The sequence below is a fragment of the Pagrus pagrus genome (assembly GCF_965226575.1).
Source record: "Pagrus pagrus genome assembly, chromosome: 20".
Classification (NCBI taxonomy): Eukaryota; Metazoa; Chordata; class Actinopteri; order Spariformes; family Sparidae; genus Pagrus; species Pagrus pagrus.
This window is the reverse complement of record NC_140207.1, coordinates 11,024,835-11,043,752: the sequence shown is the minus strand read 5'-3', so window position 1 is coordinate 11,043,752 and position 18,918 is coordinate 11,024,835. Positions and strand designations below refer to the sequence as shown.

Sequence of the window (18,918 nt, the reverse complement as noted above, 5' to 3'; positions counted from 1 at the left end):
CTAGTTTCAAGTCTTCCTCAGTACAGCAAGATGTTCACTGAGTAAGACAGACGATAAAGCAGTGCATGTTTCCGGGCATGACCATGTGATTGACAGGTTGATGCGTGTCATCAGGTTCTCAGTCAGATCCAATCAGGATTATCCTCCCCAGCTGCTAACCTCTGGTCCAAATATGGTCACTTCTGGTTTCAAAGCAACAGTAGTCCTCAAACCAGTTTGTGACGTCACAGTAGTTTTACACAAGGCAACAACGTACGGTATTTCAGGTTTACATTTTAGAAACAGGCTGGTGACAGGTTGTCAAAAGTGAGGATTTGCTGCTTTTGTCTGCTTTGCTCAAGTAAACTGTGATCAAGATAAGCTAAATAAGCTCTATTAGTTCTTTAAGTTTCTGTAAAACTGTTGTTAAGAGGTGCAATATATAAGAACTGGCCATCTGTTTAATTTATAAATTTATAGGGGACAACATATCACCTAACCACATAAGTAACGGCTAAAAACGGCAGATTTATGGACATTTATTCGTGATGTACATCATAAATAATGACATTCTCCTTTCACCTTTTCACCTTGCACACTCTCTTTGATTCACGTCGTGAAAGCCTCCACTTCACAGCATCCGAGGTCTGATCTCAACACGTTTTCAGAAATATCTCTCCACAGACTGATTAGCAAGATTTCTTATTCTGCAAAGATAACCTGGAAGGAAGATGGCAGTTTTCTGTCAGATTCATGTCTCAACAGCAGTATCATGTGAGTCACTACCTTGCTTGTGTAAAACGTCCTGCGTTAGCATGAATGTCGCCACACTGGGAAGAGCACAGATGACTCAATCAAAGAGATACGTGCAGCATTTCACCACTATTCACCAACACCATTTAATTTGGAAATTGCTCATCCACCAACTTCAGTTTAATTAATTTCTTGCGTCGTCTCATGGGAACATTTTCTGTTTGCTTTTCACACATCTGAGCCTGAAAAAGTACAAAAAAATCCAAGCTCCAATCGCAGCTCGGTGTCTCAGAGAAAAACCAGCGTTCTGTGAGTTGACTCAAGACGGATAAACTGACTTTGAATGCAACACATTCGTCCAGTTTTAAAAAAAAAAAAGTGAAACCATTCCTGCCTGCTGAGAAAACAAGGCAACATGTGCCGACCATGTGACCGTGATGTTTATTTTAATGCCTGGGCTGAATAACAGATACGGCAGCGTGTATTCTGAACCTTCACCCACTGACTTATTTACCGAGCATTCATGTGCATTTCAAGCCCGCCGCTCAGACACACCCGGGCCTGCTGGACGGAGAGAGGAGCCGACAAACAAATCCAAACAGTCAAGCCTGCAATGAAAATTACTTTTTGATTGACGGTCGTATTGGATCTATTGCGCTCTTAAGATTCTGAATGATTTCACAGATCTGTCAGCACAACGGCAATTTCAAAGGCAGCTATGGTTTGAACCTGTTGGAGCAGTAACAGTCACTGGCTCCTGAGAGATAATGTCACACGGGCTCGTTTTGTTTGTGATAGTCAGGATCAAACACGTATAAACACTGCAGCCTGGCAACAGCTCATCATTAAAAATGCCTATTCGAGGGCTGAATTTGCACAATCGCTTGGGGAGCTAGGTCAAGGTGAGCGATGGAGTGAAAGACAGAGGCGGGTGAAACTGGTGAGTGCAGGTCCAAAAGCATCAGTAAAGGCACAACAGACAGATTATTGTGTTTTCAGTGGCATTGTATCACGATGATTAGCTCACACTGCTTTGATTAAATTACTCAATTTGTCAATCAACACTTGATTCATCTAGAAAACAGATTATGGCTGATTGTCAGCTTGTGGTTGAAGGTTTTACGATGGCCATTGACAGAATAATTGATTGTGGATAAAAGTCATTAGTTTGAGCTGTGTTTGTTTAATGAAATTATGCTTCCCATGTTCAGGATTCTGGGAAATTTTCATTTAAAATGTGCTAAAGTTCCTGTAAAATGTGTTTGTTAATGTTAATATTCTGTAAAAAAGGATTTGTCTGATGTAAACGAACATTGAACTTAAATCTGATTGTTACAAAGCATCCATTTCTCATTTTATGACATGTGCTGACATGAAGAAATTAATGCGTCTGATTTTCAGACATCGATTTCTATTATGGCAACCATCTCTATAAGACTGGTGCTCTCAGCAGAGGGCTAATGAAAATGTGACAGCAGAGGAAGCCCAGAAGTCATGATGGATAATCAATCAGTGGAAAAACACCAGGGCGGGGTGGGGTAGTGTGTGTGTGTGTGTGTGTGTGTGTGTGTGTGTGTGGGCTCTGACATGAATGATGCTCGCTGACACAGAAAGTGGAAGTGGGAGGTCAGGTGGTCGCGGCGTTCAGAGGACACAGCGTGCGTCCCAGAGATAACCTTCCACTTAAATCCTCGGGCTTATCAGGAGCAGTTAGTGGAGGCGACGCCCACTGAGTCACAATTGTTGAGAAATTCAGAAGTTTGTTTCTTCTCTCTGATAATGAACGAACTTTTGTGGTTTATAAACGTCTGACATTCCTCACAGAAAGCACATAAACAGCAGGGCTGCAACTCACAGTTATTTTCATTGTTGATTCATTTGTCTGTTATTTTCTCAATTAGTCGAATAATCGAATCCAATCAATTAAAATGTTGATCAGATGATGTCCTCACATGTCTTGTTTTGTCCACAACCCAAAGAAATTCTGTTTACTGCCATAGAGGAGTAAAGAAACTAGAAAGTATTCACATTTAAGAGGCTGGGATCAGATAATTTTGACTTATTTTTGTTAAAAAATGACAAATAGTTGGCAATTAGCTCAATAGTTGACAACTAATCAATTAATCTAGCTCTAATAGACAGGTTTTTAGTAGCATCAAGGCTGCTGATGTAGCGAATGTCACAGAAACTAGCTGCATTTTGTGTCTTCGATGTCGACGTGGAACAAACACGGAGTTATTACTGGGAGAGGAAGCTTCGAGCAAGGCCACTGGGTTATTTTCTGTAATGCTGCTGATGTCTGAACAGTCCGTCTCCTGCTGATCCTCATGTGGAAAGGCAGCAGAGTCATATATATAGCAGTAGATCTGGGACAGACAGGGACTCGTACCCCTCAATAACATGAACAGCAGAATTATTTGTCCTGTAGTTATTTCTGCTACAAACACAGGAGCTCTCGACCGGTCACCATATGAATCAGCTCCTCATCGAGTTGCTTGGACCTCAGTTATGGAGTTTTTATAATTTCATCATTAATATTGTAAATATCACAATTCTGAGTTAGAGTTTTTTCTCCAAAATGACCCAGTTTTTCACAATATTCATTCTTTCCACAACTGAATAAACAAGCTGTCCTCAACAGGAAAATAACGTCTCCAGAACACTGCTTGAAGTTAGAAAGGTGGCGGGGTCCGCCAAATTTGTGGACAAGTAAACTTCCCCCGACATGAGCAGATTATGACTGAATTTTCATTTTCGGGTGAACTTGAGTGAAGCAGTCAGACTTGTTTTACAATGCCACAGTGTGTTAGTGTGATTTGCAGCCATGAATTAAAGGATAAGTTCACCCAAAAATGAAAATTCAGTCAGTATCTAGTCAGCCACGCACCGATGGAAAGTCTGGTGAGAGTTTGTCGTCAACAAAACATTTCCAGAGCTTCACATTCTCCTAAACAACTGCCGTAGATGGGGACTTGTTTTAAAATGCAAAAAAAAAGCCAAGAATTAAAACATAAAATGGCTCATCCGGCGTAATCAAAGTCTCCCGAAGCCCTGAGATCCCAAATTGATTAGAAAACAGGTTATTTTCACACTTTTTTGAGCTGAAATCTTTACTGGAGATGCTAAGCTAAAAGCATGTGGGTGTAAATAACCTGTTTTCTAATCAGTTTGATATCTCTGGGCTTTGGGAGACTTGGATTACGTTGGACGAGCTGTATGGAGCCATTTTGTGTTTTTTAATCTGTTGTTTTGTCCACATCTACTTCTCGGGAGAACGCTGCAACGCTGTTTTGCTGTGAAGCTCCAGAAACGTTTTGTGGACTTGGAAACTTCACCCAACATGAGCAGATTATGACTGGATTTTATATTTTTGGGTGAATTTATCCTTTAAGTGAAGAAGTTAGACTTGTATCACACAGCTCGCAGTGTGTTAGTGCGTTTTAGCAGCCATGAATTAAAGGACGAGTTCACCCAAAAATGAAAATTCAGTCAGTATCTAGTCAGCCACGCGCCGATGGAAAGTCTGGTGAGATTTTCGTCTTCAGCAAAACATTTCTGGTGCTTCACATTGACATGGGTAGACAATGACTGAATTTTTCATTTTTGGGTGAACTCATCCTTTAAGTGAGTAACTTAAGAGTATTACACGCCCACGTTTTCTGACTGTGATTTGCAGCCCTGAATCTTAAGAGTCAGAGTCTCATAAACTTCAGGTTCAATGTCAAGATCCTGCACAGTAATCCTCCTGGAGGGAAGAAAAGAGGCGGCGGGGTGAAATAACCTATTCCTGTCCCACTGAGACAGACTTTAAGTGGGCTAAGCAGATCAGCGGATACGTCGGTGTGTCGGGTGAATGGTGGGATGGGGCAGTAATACCTCGGCCTGGCTCGAGAGAATTGCATAATAGGGGATGTGTCCAGCTTGATCAGAGATTGCAACTCCATTGATTTGTTTCCTGATCAAAGAGCGGATTGATTGCAATTTAAGGAACACACACACACACAAACACACACACACACACACACACACAAACCAACCTGCTCCTTCCGTTTCTGCCAGCGGCCGCACGGGCTCTCCTCCAAGATCTCACTCTCATCCTCGCTCTCCTCTTCCTTCCCCTCCGATCCTGATTTCCTCTCCGGGACAGACATCGTCATTTTCACGCCGTATGTGTCCAGATTTTCTCCCACCACCACCACCTCTCTCTCTCTCTCTCTCTCTCTCTCTCTCAGCTCTCCCCTGCCTCCTCGGCTGTCTGCTGTGTTGTTGTGGTTCAGACGCAGAGACTGTCCGCCGCTTGTCTGCGCAGTGAACAAGCCCCCACCACCACCACCGCCGCCGCCGCCGCCACCCCCAGACGACACCAGCCGCTCTCAGCCTCCCTTGGCGCTCAAAACATCTTGCATGGGAGGAAATAAAAAAACAGATATTGCTTAAAAGAGTGAGAGAGAGAAAAAAAAAACCCACGCACACTTCCTTCAGATAGAAACTAGCAGCATTGCAAGCTCGCTGGACAGGGTGGAAAAATATATCCCAGACTTCATGCGCCCTGTAGGCTGCATGCAAAATAGCTCGCGAAATGTGCTTTTTTTTTTTTTTTCCTCCTCCTGCTCCTCCGCCTCTTCACGCTGAAGCAACACGGGAGGAAAAGCTCGGCCCTTGAAGGGGGAAAAAAAAAAAAAAGATCCCCCAGTTGCTGCGTTCACGGCCCGCCTCAGATGTATCTGTTTGCTGGCAGCGCGTTCATTTTTCGACCGTCTTCCACGCGCGTCATTGTCGGTGCTGCTCGGTCTGGAGCTGTGGGCTCCTGCCAGGCACGGTGCGCAGGGAGATGGGCTACCGTAAAGGCACCTGTACGCGCGCACTGCATACTCAGGGAGGCGTAGGAAAGTAGGTGTTAAGTATACGGTATACCTCAGGAGGAGGATGGCCACCACCCTCAATCTGAAGCAAGTCAAGCTTTTGGATGTTTTCATGTAGTGTGTCTCAAATGTAATGAAAGGAGACACACGTGTAAAGCCCAGGCTCTTGGCAGTCATATTGTTCATAATAATGTTTTATACAGTGTCATAAATAAATGACAAAAGCAACATCATGTATTCTAATCTGAAATAAAAAGCTGCTCTGACTCCAAATAGCCTCCAGCTGTGGACATTGTTGTGTCCATACTTTGAGGGACAACCGGCTCCTGGACACCCCGGCCCTCCTGTAGGAGCCAGACAGAGCGAGAGACACAACTCTGTGTTGTTTGTGGTCGTTTTGAACGTCTTTGTGGTTGTTTTGCGTCTGTTTGTGGTCATCTCGTTTCTCTTCATGGTGACGTTGCATCACTCCCTGTTTTCTTGCTGTTAATTTTATTTATTTTTTGTTCTTTATGGTCAGTAAATTACTTTTATTTCCTTCATCTCTTTGTTGTCATTTTGTATCTTTTTGAGGTCACTTTTTGCCTGGTTGTTGTCGTTTTGTGCCTCTTTGCTGTCATTAAGTGTCTCTCTGTGGCCCTATTGTGACTTTTTGCAGGTGTTTGTTTGTCTTTGTGGTAGTTTTGTGTCTCTTTGTGATCACTTTGTGACTCTTGTAGGGGTTTCCCTTTCTTTTTGGTTATTTTGTGTCTCTTTGTGGTTGTTGTGCATCTCATCTTAGTAGTTGTGTTCCTCTTTGGGATCATTTTGTGAATCTTGTAGGGGTTTCTGTCTCTTTCACTTGCATCTCTTTGTTGTCATTTAGTGACTCTTTGTGGTCATTTTGCATCTCTGTGGTGGTTTTTTTGTCTCTTTGTTGGTGTTTGTGTGTCTTTGTGGTCATTTTGCGCCTCTTTCTGATCATTTAATTGATTTGCCAACAAGAAATGTCCACAGTCACTGCATATAAAGGCTCTGGTTCAGAGGCCCTGTGCCCTGGAGGCCCTTCAGTAATCCTTACATGGCACTAACAAGCCGACTACCTGTTAACTTCTGACTGTGGTGGTGGGGCTGCAGCAGGGGGCTCCCTGTGCCACTGCTGCCTGCCCCTCTGGCCGCTGAACACAGCAGTCTTTGTCTTGGTTTCGGACAGCCAGGACCACTATGGAAATACGTTTTGTCAACTTTTAAGTGTTTTAATCCTGCGGGGTGTTTCAACTCCATAATATTTTACCTAACAACTTGTTTGCTTTGCTTTAAATGTATAGTTTCTTATTTGTTGTTGTTATTTAACATATTATGGTTTGTTTTGTCTCAGCATCTTCAGGACAGGCGTTTTAAAAGTAGGTTATTTATTATAAACCAGAACCGAACCAACAGAATCTGCTTTCTAACCCAGAACAGTGCAACAGTCCCCACTGTGAAACCAGAAACTAAACCAGAACAGGGCACCAGAAGGGCCTGGCTGTTTGATATGTTAATAAAATAAAAGAAAGGGCCTTTTGTACCTTCATAAAGAGAGCCATGTGGTCTAATGGCTGTTTGGCAGGTCTTTGAGAGCTCCAGTTGTGGAAAAAAAATCATTTAATTAAGAGGGTGGATCATCAGAAAGTGTAGACCAATAATTACCGGGTGATTTCATTTCCCAGACTTACTGTGTTGGCAACATCTTGGCCGATAAAGCGCCAGTATCCTCTGTATGGTTTATAATGACGCCCTGAATGTCTGGAGAGATCAGTACTTTTAACATTGCTCAGATTTTTCAACAGAAGGTGTTATGGGCAAGCTGCAACTAAACCTCCAGACATGTCACCCACCATGAAGTCTGTCTGCACTTTCAACAAAATCCTGCAGTAAGTTGATCTAGTTGATTTGCTCTGTTGGGGACACATCTGGGCATCAACGATTCTGGAGAAAGATAGTTGATTGGTGTTTTTGTTTGATTGTTTGTTTGTTTAGATCATTATTTAAAGGTTCGGTCAGTAGGAAAGTTGATTTTTGAGCGTGAAATGCTGACGCTCTGGGTCTGTAGGTCGGTCCAAAGCAACGGGAATGGTTTGTGAACATCAGCAACAACAATCAGCAATACAATATTTATTAATTTACAAAGAATTAATAAAACATCAGTTGTAACTTTACAATAAACGACGGTTTATAAAGCATTTCATTGTTTTTTTAAAAGTATAATAACAATAAACTTAAAAGTTTAATTATAAATGTATCATTTTGAATGTTTTTATGTGTTAAGCATCACCGAAAACACTGAATTTGTCAAATACATCAAATATATATGATTATTCAATTAACAAAATTACATAATATAAATACATCATTCATTTTACACAAACTTCCTGCAGTTATTCACTTTTTTTGGGTCCATTTCATCAGTTGTTTTGTTCTGTTGTTGTTGTGCATCGAGTATGATATGAAATATCCTTAAAACCTGTCACTGAGTGAGGGGTCGTTTGTTTACTCGGTGATAGAAAGCACCACTGAATGATGTCTCACGGACAAGTGATTCCCTAAAAGACTGCAGAGCTGTAGTCATTGACACAGACTGACAGGCCTGACAATAACTGACCATGCTGAGAGCACACCCTGTCTGTTTTTATCCTCTTGAGCCTAATCCAGAGAGAATACGGTACTCGGCCTGTATTTCCAAGTATCAAGCAGGGGTTTATATTACTTCATGAGAACTGCTTTTGAGTATAAATCTTGTTTGCCATCTAGTGGCTCTGCTTTGAAAATACACCTGAAGATTTCGTCATCATGTAGGAGCATATATGGCAGAATGAAGTGTTTTTTTCATAATAATTTCCTTTTTTTGTCTTGTTTCTTATGAGTAATAAATCTTATCTTTTTCTTTATTTCAGATCGAAACTCATGTTTAATGGCTCCTCATTGACTATCCGCACCTGAGCAGAAATAGCATCAGCTCCACGGTGGTTAACAGCTGAGTTATAATCACAGATCTATACGGTAATCACCCTCTTCTTCTATTTTTAGCACACAGAGGACCCGAGAGTGAGCCCCAGTTCTGCCAGTTCCTCTCACTGTTAATGAGATTTTAGTCTTGGCACAAGGAGCAGAGCACACAATGGCTCTGTCTAGACAGGGCACAAAATGGTGTTTCAGGGATGGCAGCAATACCAGCAGGAGTGACGGCACACACATAATAATGAGTAGTCCGTGCAAAAAGAAGGACTGCCCCTTGCTGGGCACAGTTTCGGCCACAGTGTGTGAAAATCTGCTCTAAATATATCATCACTTGGCCGCTAGGATGTTTGAGGGGGCGGTGTGTCAGAGTTTTAGTTGAAAACATTAAAAAACAGAATCAACAACATGTTGCAGAGAAAAGCACAAGCACTATTTTTGAAAGTTGGGCATTGAGGTATTTTGAGGGGCACAAGTAAAAATTTAAACTTGCGTCTACTTGCAAGGACGTGGTCTGCCACATTTATAAAGCATCTGTTTACACCAATATGATGAGACGTGGTGGTGTATCGTTTCATTGCAAAAAATTGCAGTCTGTGCTGGTTCTTGTGCAAACACCAACAATCCCCTGGTCCCCGAGCTCTCGGTCAGTTCCACTAACTGCATGGCTAACTGAGCTAACTAGCTATGGGCAGCCACAGTAAGCAGTTTCTCTGGTGATATACTGTGCCCCAATTTGTTCTGAGTGTGAATTTGACAGGTGGCCTGTTCTGCAGTATGTTTAGGAGCAGATCTGGTACAAATGACTGACTGATCATGTCTGATTTTGTCAGCTTTGTCTCTCCACACCAGATAAAAAGTCATATTTTGCACACATTTTGCCATAATCAGATTCAGAATCTGAATCACATTAACCACCGAGTAGGTTTTCACTTACAGGGAATTTGCCCTAGTGTCTTGGTGTATAAAATAATTCAGAATGGAAATATTTAAAGTCAAAATAGGTATTATAAATATTTCTTTGGCGTGTCATCAAAATAATGACACCCATCTTCGGGGCAAATGACCACGTGTCTTCTTCAGCTTTCTTTTTTTTAGCATGATGCAATAATTTCAAATATTGATGCACATTTTTCAGCCAGTGGATCATCACCTGTTGTTGCAATCATCCTCCAAGAATAATATCATGAAATATAAAATAACAGAGGAGTTAGAATCCTGGTTGAGGATCAGATCACGTGATGGCAGGTATGTTAAGAGATAACAACAGACTTTAGATTGTGTGTTGTGTATGATACGTTTAAAAAACCTTTAAATCATACAGTTTAATCACATTTGTGAGAATGTCCTACCTAAGATTCAACACGAAGATGAGCACAATTTACTGTTTAAAGGAGATTTAACACTTTTCTGATATGCAGCTGTCTAATGTAATCACAGACATGTAAACGCAGGTAATGTGAGGCATAATGTGGACACAGAGACTGGGATTAGACTGACATCTTGTGGTGCCTTGTTGCAGTAACAACATTTCTTTGGTCTCAGCAAACTCATGTCCTCAGCACCGTATATGGTTCAATAATGCATTTACAGTTTTTACAACTCAAAGTCTTGGATTTACGGTCCGGTTGTTTTATAATGTACACAGACAAAAGTATTGTAATCTGAAGACCTTAGAACTGTCTAAGTGAACCAGTCAGTCATAGTACACTGTACATTATGAACATTTTCTTTTATTTGATTCCAGATTACATAGTAAGCAGGTTAACTGTAATTCACACTGACATCCAGAGATGACTTTCACCTGCAGAGCATTCAATTTCAATATTATTGACATCATTTCATGATTTTGTTTTTAGTCAGCAGAGCTCCAAATTTTTTCATCCCTGTACAGCTCCAGTTTGCCATCATCGGTCAGCACTAGACGGCACATCTCGACCTCATTGGGCTGGTAGGTGTTTGTGGCCCACTTGGGATTGTTACCCCTGTCATAAATGACCAGGTTGCAGTCGGGCTGCATGCACAGGCGGAAACCATCTGATCCATTAGTGTCAGAAGCCCACACAGCTCTGCCGTCATCATAGAGGACAAAGTTACCATCATCCTGCAGAGCAGAAATGGAGACATTTGGCTGTTATGGAAATGTACATTTCCTAAATAAAATAAAAAATAAAAATAAAGAATCATTTTCTTATGCATTTAATTTTAGACAGCTTGCTAAGTGATTTATACATTTTGATGACCTTCTGGACTACAAAGAAATCTGGCTTACTCACCTGGAAAACAGCCTTCCACCTCCCATTGTTGGACAACAGGTACTCTCCCCTACGAAGCTCTCCATTTTTTAACAAACTGTTCTTGCTCATGATTCTCCAACAAAAGAAAAACCTGTGTTGTATCTCTGTAAAACACTGAAAAGCAATGAAAACATAGGTTTTGTGAATTGAATTTGGTATTGTTACCTATTACTATTATATACTTCATGTCAGCAGCACAGATTAAACAGTAAACTGCAACGACTCCTTCACACATTAAACTACACTTGCGCAGTATGAATTCATCCATCGGCATAAAAGTAAAGAATACCTACAGGCTTGAATGTCCCACCACAGTCAGACTGCAAGCAGAGGAAGAGGAGTGAAGTGAACCACGTTAAATTCACTCCATTTATATACACCTGAACTGGGTGTGGGGAGGGAAGGGTCCTTCTCTTATGAAAGCCGAATGTTTCCATTATTGGGCAATCTGCTTCTACATTGCCGACTCCCCCCAGGTCGTTATCACTTGTGGTTTTATTCTGATACCGAACAAAGGTAAAGGTCAACTCATATTCTTTTTAATCATCAAAAGCTGTCATGTTTTGAGTTTCTGCTTTAGTTATTTATCACATTTGGCTTTTCACTTTGTCCCTTTCCCGCCATTTTTCTGTTCACCTGTTTCTTTTTCTTTTTCAGTTCGTTGTTGTCATGCATCTCCTGCGTTCCTGTTCTGTATCTCTACATCAGTCCTGTGTCTCCTGTGATTTGCCCCTGTCTGCTTTTTGCTTCCTGCATTTTGACTTTTTGTTCAGTTACCTGCCTGCCTGTGTGTATTGCGTTTGGGTCCCTTTTTGTTTATACCTGACATATGAACTGACCTATGAACCCAGCAGACCCATCCCAGGGGGTCAGCTCTGTTTTTGAAAGACTCTGCTTGGCACTCAAAGGCTCTGTGGACTCAGAGCAAAGATCGTTTGTTTATAACCTAATGGAAAGGGGTGCCCCGGTGGCTCACTTGGAGGAGCAGGTGTCCCAAGTACAGAAGCCTTGTCCTTGCTGCAGTGGCCCACGGTTCATGTCTGACCTGCAGCCCTTTATATACATTTATGTAGCCTCTTGTCAAGCTCCTCGTCATGACCACTGCCTAGCTCCACGTCTTCACCATATCCCACAGCAAGACTCCTCCTGCTCCTGCCTCTGGCTCTGGCTGGTGTCTGGAGCAGCACCCCAGCTTCCAGAATCCCATTCTGAGTTTAAGGAGTGTCGTTGGCCTCCAGCAGGGTTCTGCCTCTGCTGAGAGCCTCCAGCTTGGCCTCTAGAGGGCTACCACCTTGGCCACTCTGCTCAGCTTCTGGGTCACCCCCCAGACTTGCTTTTTCTTTTGGTCCGGCCTCCTGGTCACCCTCCAGACGTGCTCCTCCCTCTGCCTGCACGTACCACGTTGGAGTCATAGGAAGGTGGTCGAGGTGATCAGGTTAGACGTCTTACGTTTTATCGCCTTAGAGCATATATGCTACACGGGTAATGGCTCACTTGCGTTATTTAACAAAGTCTGGCAACCTCTTCTGCAACATGGGAGAGAACTTCGGTTCCTCACCGACTCTGAGTGACATTGTTGCCATCCGACCCCCCTCTCCCTATGGCTCGTGGGCCTTAATTGGCGCCTAACAGGCTACTTTCCCTTCCCCACCTCTTTTGCAGAATTTGTCTGCTTCCATCAATGTTCTGATGAAAACTCAATTAAAAAGAGATTAAAAAAATATATAATGTGACTAATTGGTTCAGTGGGACAGGTAATCTTGTAATAGCAAATATCTTGTCAGCACATACTGTAAACTGACAGCTAGAGTGAGGTATAAACCACAAATACTTAGGTGGAGATTCAGCTGATGTAATAGCTGAGCTCCTACATCTTCCAGGAAAGCAGCTTTGCACAAGAACACACTTTCGTAAGGTCGAAAGACAATGGTGACATACAAAGAGAAAACACAGTTAAAATTGATTTTTATTTCACCATGCAAACATCAGACATATAAATGTGATCATAATGATGAGGATGATGTAGCTAAACAAGATGTGTCTCTGTCTCACAATGAATGTAGAACAGAAACATAATACTCAGTTTGTTACTGCTCCTTTCAACAAGTGTCCTTGTTCTGCATATGACTTAATGGTAATATGTGGGTCCAGGTTTCCAACACAAATCTAGTGGGAGTGGGCGGTCAAAAAGACAAACAGTGGGTCCCGGGATTGTTGGTTAATGTCATTTTGCCCTGGAAGAGGTAGATTTATTGCACTAGAATAACTGTGATTAGTATGTACAGTAATCATGCACAAGGACAGTAATGTATTTCTTTACTGATATCACACTCTGTGTTTTCCCTGTGGGACAGGAGATCGTGCAGAATCAATGCAACTCTCTTGTGAGAGAGTGAATATAAAGAATGTTTGCTGGTCGGTTTTGTGTGAAAACCCCTGTTGTTAATGAACTTCCTCGGGCGTTCAGTTCTGTGGAAAACATACCCACTTTGAGTAAAACAAAGACCAGGCTTTGCAGGACTTTGAAGAAGAAGTATGAATCAAGAAAGTAGCAGAAAACACACACACACACACACAAGTGGTGTGGACCTTAGGGTGGCAGATGAAAAGACATCTTCAACATATTTGATTTTACGCAATGTAGTGGGGGGATTTTATTTGGTCAGAATAGATCATTTCGGCAAGAAAACAACCTTGGACAGTTTTTTTCAGTCAATACTGAAACCGCTTTATCGTAACTCTTCACACAGTCTGCAACATGTGCTGCAAATATGCTGAACAGTGTTTTGCAGGTGTTGAGAAAACGGTCCGTGGATTTTGGAGGATGCGTTCATTGAGCGCATTTTGTGTGAAAGCAATGAATTATGATTCACAGTTTGGTCGACACAGAAGCTTCTGTTTCACTGACTGTGTGACAAGTGTTGACAATGTGACTTCAGTGTTGAACAATGCATGTAAGCAATCAACAAGAAAACAAACTGTAACATGCAGCTGCTCCATGTAACTGGAGACAGGTAAATGCAATGTGAGGCTACAGTGGGATTAGTCTGACATCTTGTGCTGCTATGATGCAGTTGCAATAATGTCTTTAATTTCAACTAACTCATGTTCCTCCTCAGCACCATATATGGTTCAGTAACATTTACAGTTTTTACAACTCAAACACTTGGAATTGGTTGTTTTATAATGAACACAGACCAAAGTGTAGTAAAGAAGAAAACAACTCATTCATGCATCGTTAAATTCTCTTTTATTTGATCTCAGTTAACGTGAGATGATTACAAACATCACTTCATGCCTTTGGAGCAAGTTGAGTTCCAGATCTCCTCATTCTCCCTGTGCAGCACCAGTTTGCCGTCATTGGTCAGGTGAAGACGGCACATGTTACAGCTGGGTTTGGCGGAGTTTGTGTGCCACCTGGCTTCGTCATTATTGTTGTACATGACCAGGTTGCAGTCAGCCTGCATGCACAGGCGTTGAGCATCTGATCCGTGTGTCTCTGATGTCCACAGAGGGCGCCAGCCGTAGATAACAAAGTTACCATCGTCCTGCAGGGCACAAAGAGACATTTGACTCTTCCCAAACAACATTCTCTTCTTCTTGCATTTACTTTTACACCAACCAGTGCACATGAATAATGTATGCATATTTTGAGTTACTCACCTGGAAAACAGCCTTATACTCCCTATTGTTGGAGATCAGAAAGTCTCCCCTGCGGAGCTCATCATTTTTTGACAAGTAGTTCCTGCTCATGACTCTGCAACAAAAAGAAAGCCTGTGTTGTATCTCTGTAAAACACTGAAATTATAATAAATCATACATTTTGGGAGTTGGTTAGCCAATTCAGTTGTGCACCACCAGTGATTACATTTTTTTCCTTTTGTTTATACTAAAAATAAACCTAATGCACCTATCATAAACTTCATGCATATTTAACAGTAACTAGCAGCGACTCCTTCATGCATTTAACTACACTTGCACAGCATGAATTCATCCATTAGTACAAAAGTAAAGAATACTTACAGGCTTGAAAGTCCCACCACAGTCAGACTGCATGCAGAGGAAGAGGAGTAAAGTGAAAAACATTAAATTCACTCCATTTTTATATTCAGTAGGCTAGGGTACTAATGTACTTTCACCGTATTTCTGCAAAATGTTTGGATTTCTTTACATGTGTGAGAGAAAGCCCTGTGGATTTCTGAATAAATAAAAATCTCAGAGCTTAAATTTCATCTACCAATCACATCTCTGAATTTTTAGATTGTGGTTGATCAGTCATTGTTAAATTTTCTGAAAGCTTACGGATACCGACCAACACGGCAGTCCCACAGGTTGTTGTGGAAGGCAGTGTAGCAGTGTAGCCAATAGTTCAAGTGAGAAACGACCACAGGACAAGAAGGAGTTTTCAAAATGGCAGAACTTTTTGAGCAGAGTTTATGTGAGGCAGTGAGAAGTTTTAAACATCTGTATGATGCTACTTTGCCGGGACACAGAGACAAACAGTTCCTACAGCACAGCTGTGAGGAGATTGGACAGGAATAAAATATGAGTTGGACAGTGGCGAAGGAAAAGTGGAGGTCCATGTCAGACCTCTGAGCGCACCCCCTAACCGCCAAGTTGCAGACGCTGACTCTCCCCGGACAGTCAGGTCCCTGTTAACATGGCTGCACTGGACAGAACAGCACAGCCTCCGAACAGACGTGAAACAAAACATGGAAAACAAGGCCAGGATTAGATGGTTAACATTATCCTCTTCAATTTTTAAAAGGGGAGTCACACACTTTGTGTAAAGAGCCTGAAATGTCTTGGTGTCAGAAGAATTTTAATTTACTGTACTTTCTATCATAGTGGTCATATAGCCATGTCAGCAAAGGCTCTGTCAGAAGTGACGATCTGCTTCTTCTTCTTTTTTTGGTGGCTGGTGTGATCACAAAGACAGAAAACACTGACTCAAAGTATTTAAAAGCTGACCTGGAGCTTCTAGTAACACATGGGTTGTACCAATGTTTCTGCGACTTGACGAGGAAGTCAAATAGCAACAGGGGTGTTCAGTTTTGTGAAATGCATAACCGCTTTTAAATAAAAAAAAGGCTTTGCAGGACTTCTAGGAAGCAGCAGAAAACACACACACACAAAAGTGGTGTGGATGCAGGGTCGCAGATTAATAAGCATCTTGATTTCACGCAATGTAGTGGAGGGGATTTTAATTGGTCAGAATAGATAATTACAGCAAGAAAACAAGCTTGGACAGCTTTTTTCAGTTGCTAATAAGCATCAGTCAATACTGAAACCACTTTATCGTGACTCTTCATACAGTCTGCAACATTTATCTTGGACAAACACTTCATACATGTCTCAAAATAAGCTTGTTCACCATAACACTGGCACCAATCCTCACTCAGAAAGCCAACACTGTCACTCACAACACACTGATGTGAAAGATACTAACATCAGGGAGTGTTACAGAAATGATGAACTTTTATCATTGAAGTTTGAATCATTTCTAATCATTTATTTCAGTCCAGTCATTTTTGGACAAATGCATAAATATGAGTCATCTTTAATTTATAGAATGTGCGGTAGAACAAATTATTACGTAAGTGACAGATGTGCTGCAGTATCAATATTGTGTAGTGGCAGTAACATGAAACTGCTGCCAGTGGTCAACATAAAGTCAACATACGTGGCCTTTGGTTGCAAATGTGAAAAACAAAAGAAAAACCTGGAATTTCTTGGCTGCAATAATCATTTAAAAAGAATCAATCAACATGTGCAAAGATTTTCCAGATATTTCAAGTTGCCATCAAACTCTTTTGAATGTGTTTTGAACGGATTTGAAAACAGGAACTGAAAAATGTGCTGCAAATATGCCGAACAGTGTTTTGCAGGTGTTGAGAAAACGGTCCGTGGATTTTGGAGGATGCGTTCATTGAGCGCATTTTGTGTGAAAGCAATGAATTATGATTCACAGTTTGGTCGACACAGAAGCTTCTGTTTCACTGACTGTGTGACAAGTGTTGACAAAGTGACTTAGGTGTTGAACAATGCATGTAAGCAATCAACAAGAAAACAAACTGTAACATGCAGCTGCTCCATGTAACTGGAGACAGGTAAATGCAATGTGAGGCTACAGTGGGATTAGTCTGACATCTTGTGCTGCTATGATGCAGTTGCAATAATGTCTTCAATTTCAACTAACTCATGTTCCTCCTCAGCACCATATATGGTTCAGTAACACATCTACAGGTTTTACGACTCAAACACTTGGAATTGGTTGTTTTATAATGAACACAGACCAAAGTGTAGTAAAGAAGAAAACAACTCATTCATGCATCGTTAAATTCTCTTTTATTTGATCGCAGTTAACGTAAGATGATTACAAACATCACTTCATGCCTTTGGAGTTAGCAGAGGTCCAGCTCTCCTGACTCCCCGTGTGCAGCACCAGTTTGCCTTCATTGGTCAGGTGAAGACGGCACGTGTCACAGCTGGGTTTGGCGGAGTTTGTGTGCCACCTGGCTACGTCATCGTTGTTGTACATGACCAGGTTGCAGTCAGCCTGCATGCACAGGCGGACAGCGTCTGATCCGTATGTGTCTGACGCCCACAGAGGATGCCAGCCGTAGATAACAAAGTTACCATCATCCTGCAGGGCACAAAGAGACATTTGACTGTTAGTTGAATGTTGAATGTCTCTTCCCAAACTTTGTACACAAACCAGTGCGCACGAGCAACTCACCTGGAAAACAGCCTTATACTCCCTATTGTTGGACATCAGGAAGTCTCCCTTGCGGAGCTCATCATTTCTTGACAAGTAGTTCCTGCTCATGATTCTGAAACAAAAAGAAAACCTGTGTATCATAAACGTCACGCACTGATTTAACAATAACCAGCAACGACTCCTTCATGCATTTAACTACACTTGCGCAGCATGAATTCATCCATTAGTATAAAAGTAAAGAATACTTACAGGCTTGAAAGTCCCACCACAGTCAGACTGCATGCAGAGGAGAAGGAGTGAAGTGAAAAACATTAAATTCACTCCATTTTTATACCCAGTAGGCTAGGGGTGGAGATATATTGGTTCCCTTTTCTCAAAAAGAAAAAATCCTGTTAGTGGTGTGCGGCTGGTGTGATCACAAAGACAGAAAACACTGACTCAAAGTATTTAAAAAGCTGACCTGGAGCTTCCAGTTTCACATGAAATGTTTCATCATACAGTTTTGTTGATTCATTGAAAAAATGACAATTGTGTCTTGAAATGTAAACTCAGGACTCATTACTACATCGCTTTATGAACACGTACCATGAGAGGACCATACAAGCTTGGATACACAGTAATGATTAACTAATGAAACACAGGTGAGCAGGAAAAAGGACGGGAAAACAGACAAAGGCCGGAAGTGGAAAGTGAAATATGACAAACAAGGATATACTCTACAAAATAAAACAGGACATGACCAAAGCAAAAATCCCAAAACTGTCACTTTTCTGCTGGATATGAACTAGAAAATAAAGTGCAAATTGTTTTGGTGTCTGTTCCTAATTTATCCCTTCATGACAACTATAGGGGGGGAATTTTTGGGGATTAAAAATTGGATATTTCTTCACTCTTATCTGCCATGACGAGCCGAAATCCACTTTTATTTACTTTGACTCTTATTTGAAATGAAGGAGAACAGTAACACTGATGTACAGACAGGAGATGGAGAAAGAAAATACACTGCAGGATAATTGAAAGAAATTCAGTATCTGTGAGTGAAACTTTGCTCACATCAAACACATTCACACACCCTCGGTGAAAGGTGTTGCTCGCTATCTTGCTGCCAGTGACAAGGTATTCTGGCAGTTTGTGCCAGTTAACCTGCGGTCAAAGTCACGTGAGGCGAAATGCACCAATCTTTATGTGTGAACACAGATAGCAACACTAAGCTGAAGTGAGTTGTTGCAGCTTAATGTCCAATATTATTTACACCACTTAAGTTAAATGTGCTGCCAGGCAGACAGGCAAATGCATGCAAGGTGAGGCATGTGTACTACAGTAGGATTAGTGT

The 18,918-nt window shown here is 41.6% G+C and overlaps 4 protein-coding genes across 7 annotated transcripts in view; all 4 read right to left on the bottom strand.

Moving 5' to 3' along the window:
* The window catches only part of nrbp2b (nuclear receptor binding protein 2b), a 38,712-nt gene extending 33,646 nt beyond the window's left edge, over positions 1 to 5,066 (bottom strand). Inside the window, exon 1 of the mRNA XM_084340851.1 lies at positions 4,770 to 5,066. Within this exon, the coding sequence (XP_084196977.1) occupies positions 4,770 to 4,889 (120 nt within the window). The 5' untranslated portion in view covers positions 4,890 to 5,066. The remainder of the gene's footprint in view (positions 1 to 4,769) is intronic.
* A 5,250-nt stretch (positions 5,067 to 10,316) lies between these two features.
* LOC311249161 (B-type lectin plumieribetin-like) lies at positions 10,317 to 14,907 on the bottom strand. Of its 3 annotated transcripts, none has more exons than XM_084339970.1 (3): positions 14,888 to 14,907; positions 10,844 to 10,937; positions 10,317 to 10,671 (listed from the first exon to the last, which is right to left on the bottom strand). In XM_084339970.1, the coding sequence occupies exons 2-3, from the start codon at positions 10,931 to 10,933 to the stop codon at positions 10,423 to 10,425; spliced, it is 339 nt and encodes a 112-aa protein (XP_084196096.1). In that variant the 5' UTR covers positions 10,934 to 10,937; positions 14,888 to 14,907; the 3' UTR covers positions 10,317 to 10,422. The 3 variants fall into 3 exon arrangements, with proteins under 3 accessions (XP_084196096.1, XP_084196095.1, XP_084196094.1); XM_084339969.1 differs by lacking the exon at positions 14,888 to 14,907 and adding an exon at positions 11,158 to 11,219; XM_084339968.1 differs by lacking the exon at positions 14,888 to 14,907 and adding an exon at positions 11,158 to 11,183 and having other exon boundaries at positions 10,844 to 10,978.
* Positions 14,152 to 14,617, bottom strand: LOC311249812 (B-type lectin plumieribetin-like; the record flags this gene model as incomplete). Its single annotated transcript, XM_084341128.1, has 2 exons — positions 14,152 to 14,412; positions 14,528 to 14,617. 2 exons carry the CDS (start codon positions 14,615 to 14,617, stop codon positions 14,152 to 14,154), a joined length of 351 nt encoding a protein of 116 aa, XP_084197254.1.
* Positions 14,908 to 17,195: 2,288 nt separating the features above from the next.
* Positions 17,196 to 18,162, bottom strand: LOC311249549 (B-type lectin plumieribetin-like). Of its 2 annotated transcripts, XM_084340661.1 has the most exons (4): positions 18,046 to 18,159; positions 17,835 to 17,952; positions 17,604 to 17,697; positions 17,196 to 17,510 (listed from the first exon to the last, which is right to left on the bottom strand). In XM_084340661.1, the coding sequence occupies exons 3-4, from the start codon at positions 17,691 to 17,693 to the stop codon at positions 17,250 to 17,252; spliced, it is 351 nt and encodes a 116-aa protein (XP_084196787.1). In that variant the 5' UTR covers positions 17,694 to 17,697; positions 17,835 to 17,952; positions 18,046 to 18,159; the 3' UTR covers positions 17,196 to 17,249. The 2 variants fall into 2 exon arrangements, with proteins under 2 accessions (XP_084196787.1, XP_084196786.1); XM_084340660.1 differs by having other exon boundaries at positions 17,835 to 18,162.
* Positions 18,163 to 18,918: the final 756 nt, after the last annotated feature.

Excerpts from the sequence above, each read along its gene's own strand:
- LOC311249161 (XM_084339970.1), bottom strand. The coding sequence starts at position 10,933 with ATGAGCAAGAACAGTTTGTTAAAAAATGGAGAGCTTCGTAGGGGAGAG. Across the intron at positions 10,672-10,843 it reads GGTGGAAGGCTGTTTTCCAG|GATGATGGTAACTTTGTCCT; the intron begins GTGAGTAAGCCA and ends TCTGCTCTGCAG.
- LOC311249549 (XM_084340660.1), bottom strand. The coding sequence starts at position 17,693 with ATGAGCAGGAACTACTTGTCAAGAAATGATGAGCTCCGCAAGGGAGAC. Across the intron at positions 17,511-17,603 it reads AGTATAAGGCTGTTTTCCAG|GATGATGGTAACTTTGTTAT; the intron begins GTGAGTTGCTCG and ends TGTGCCCTGCAG.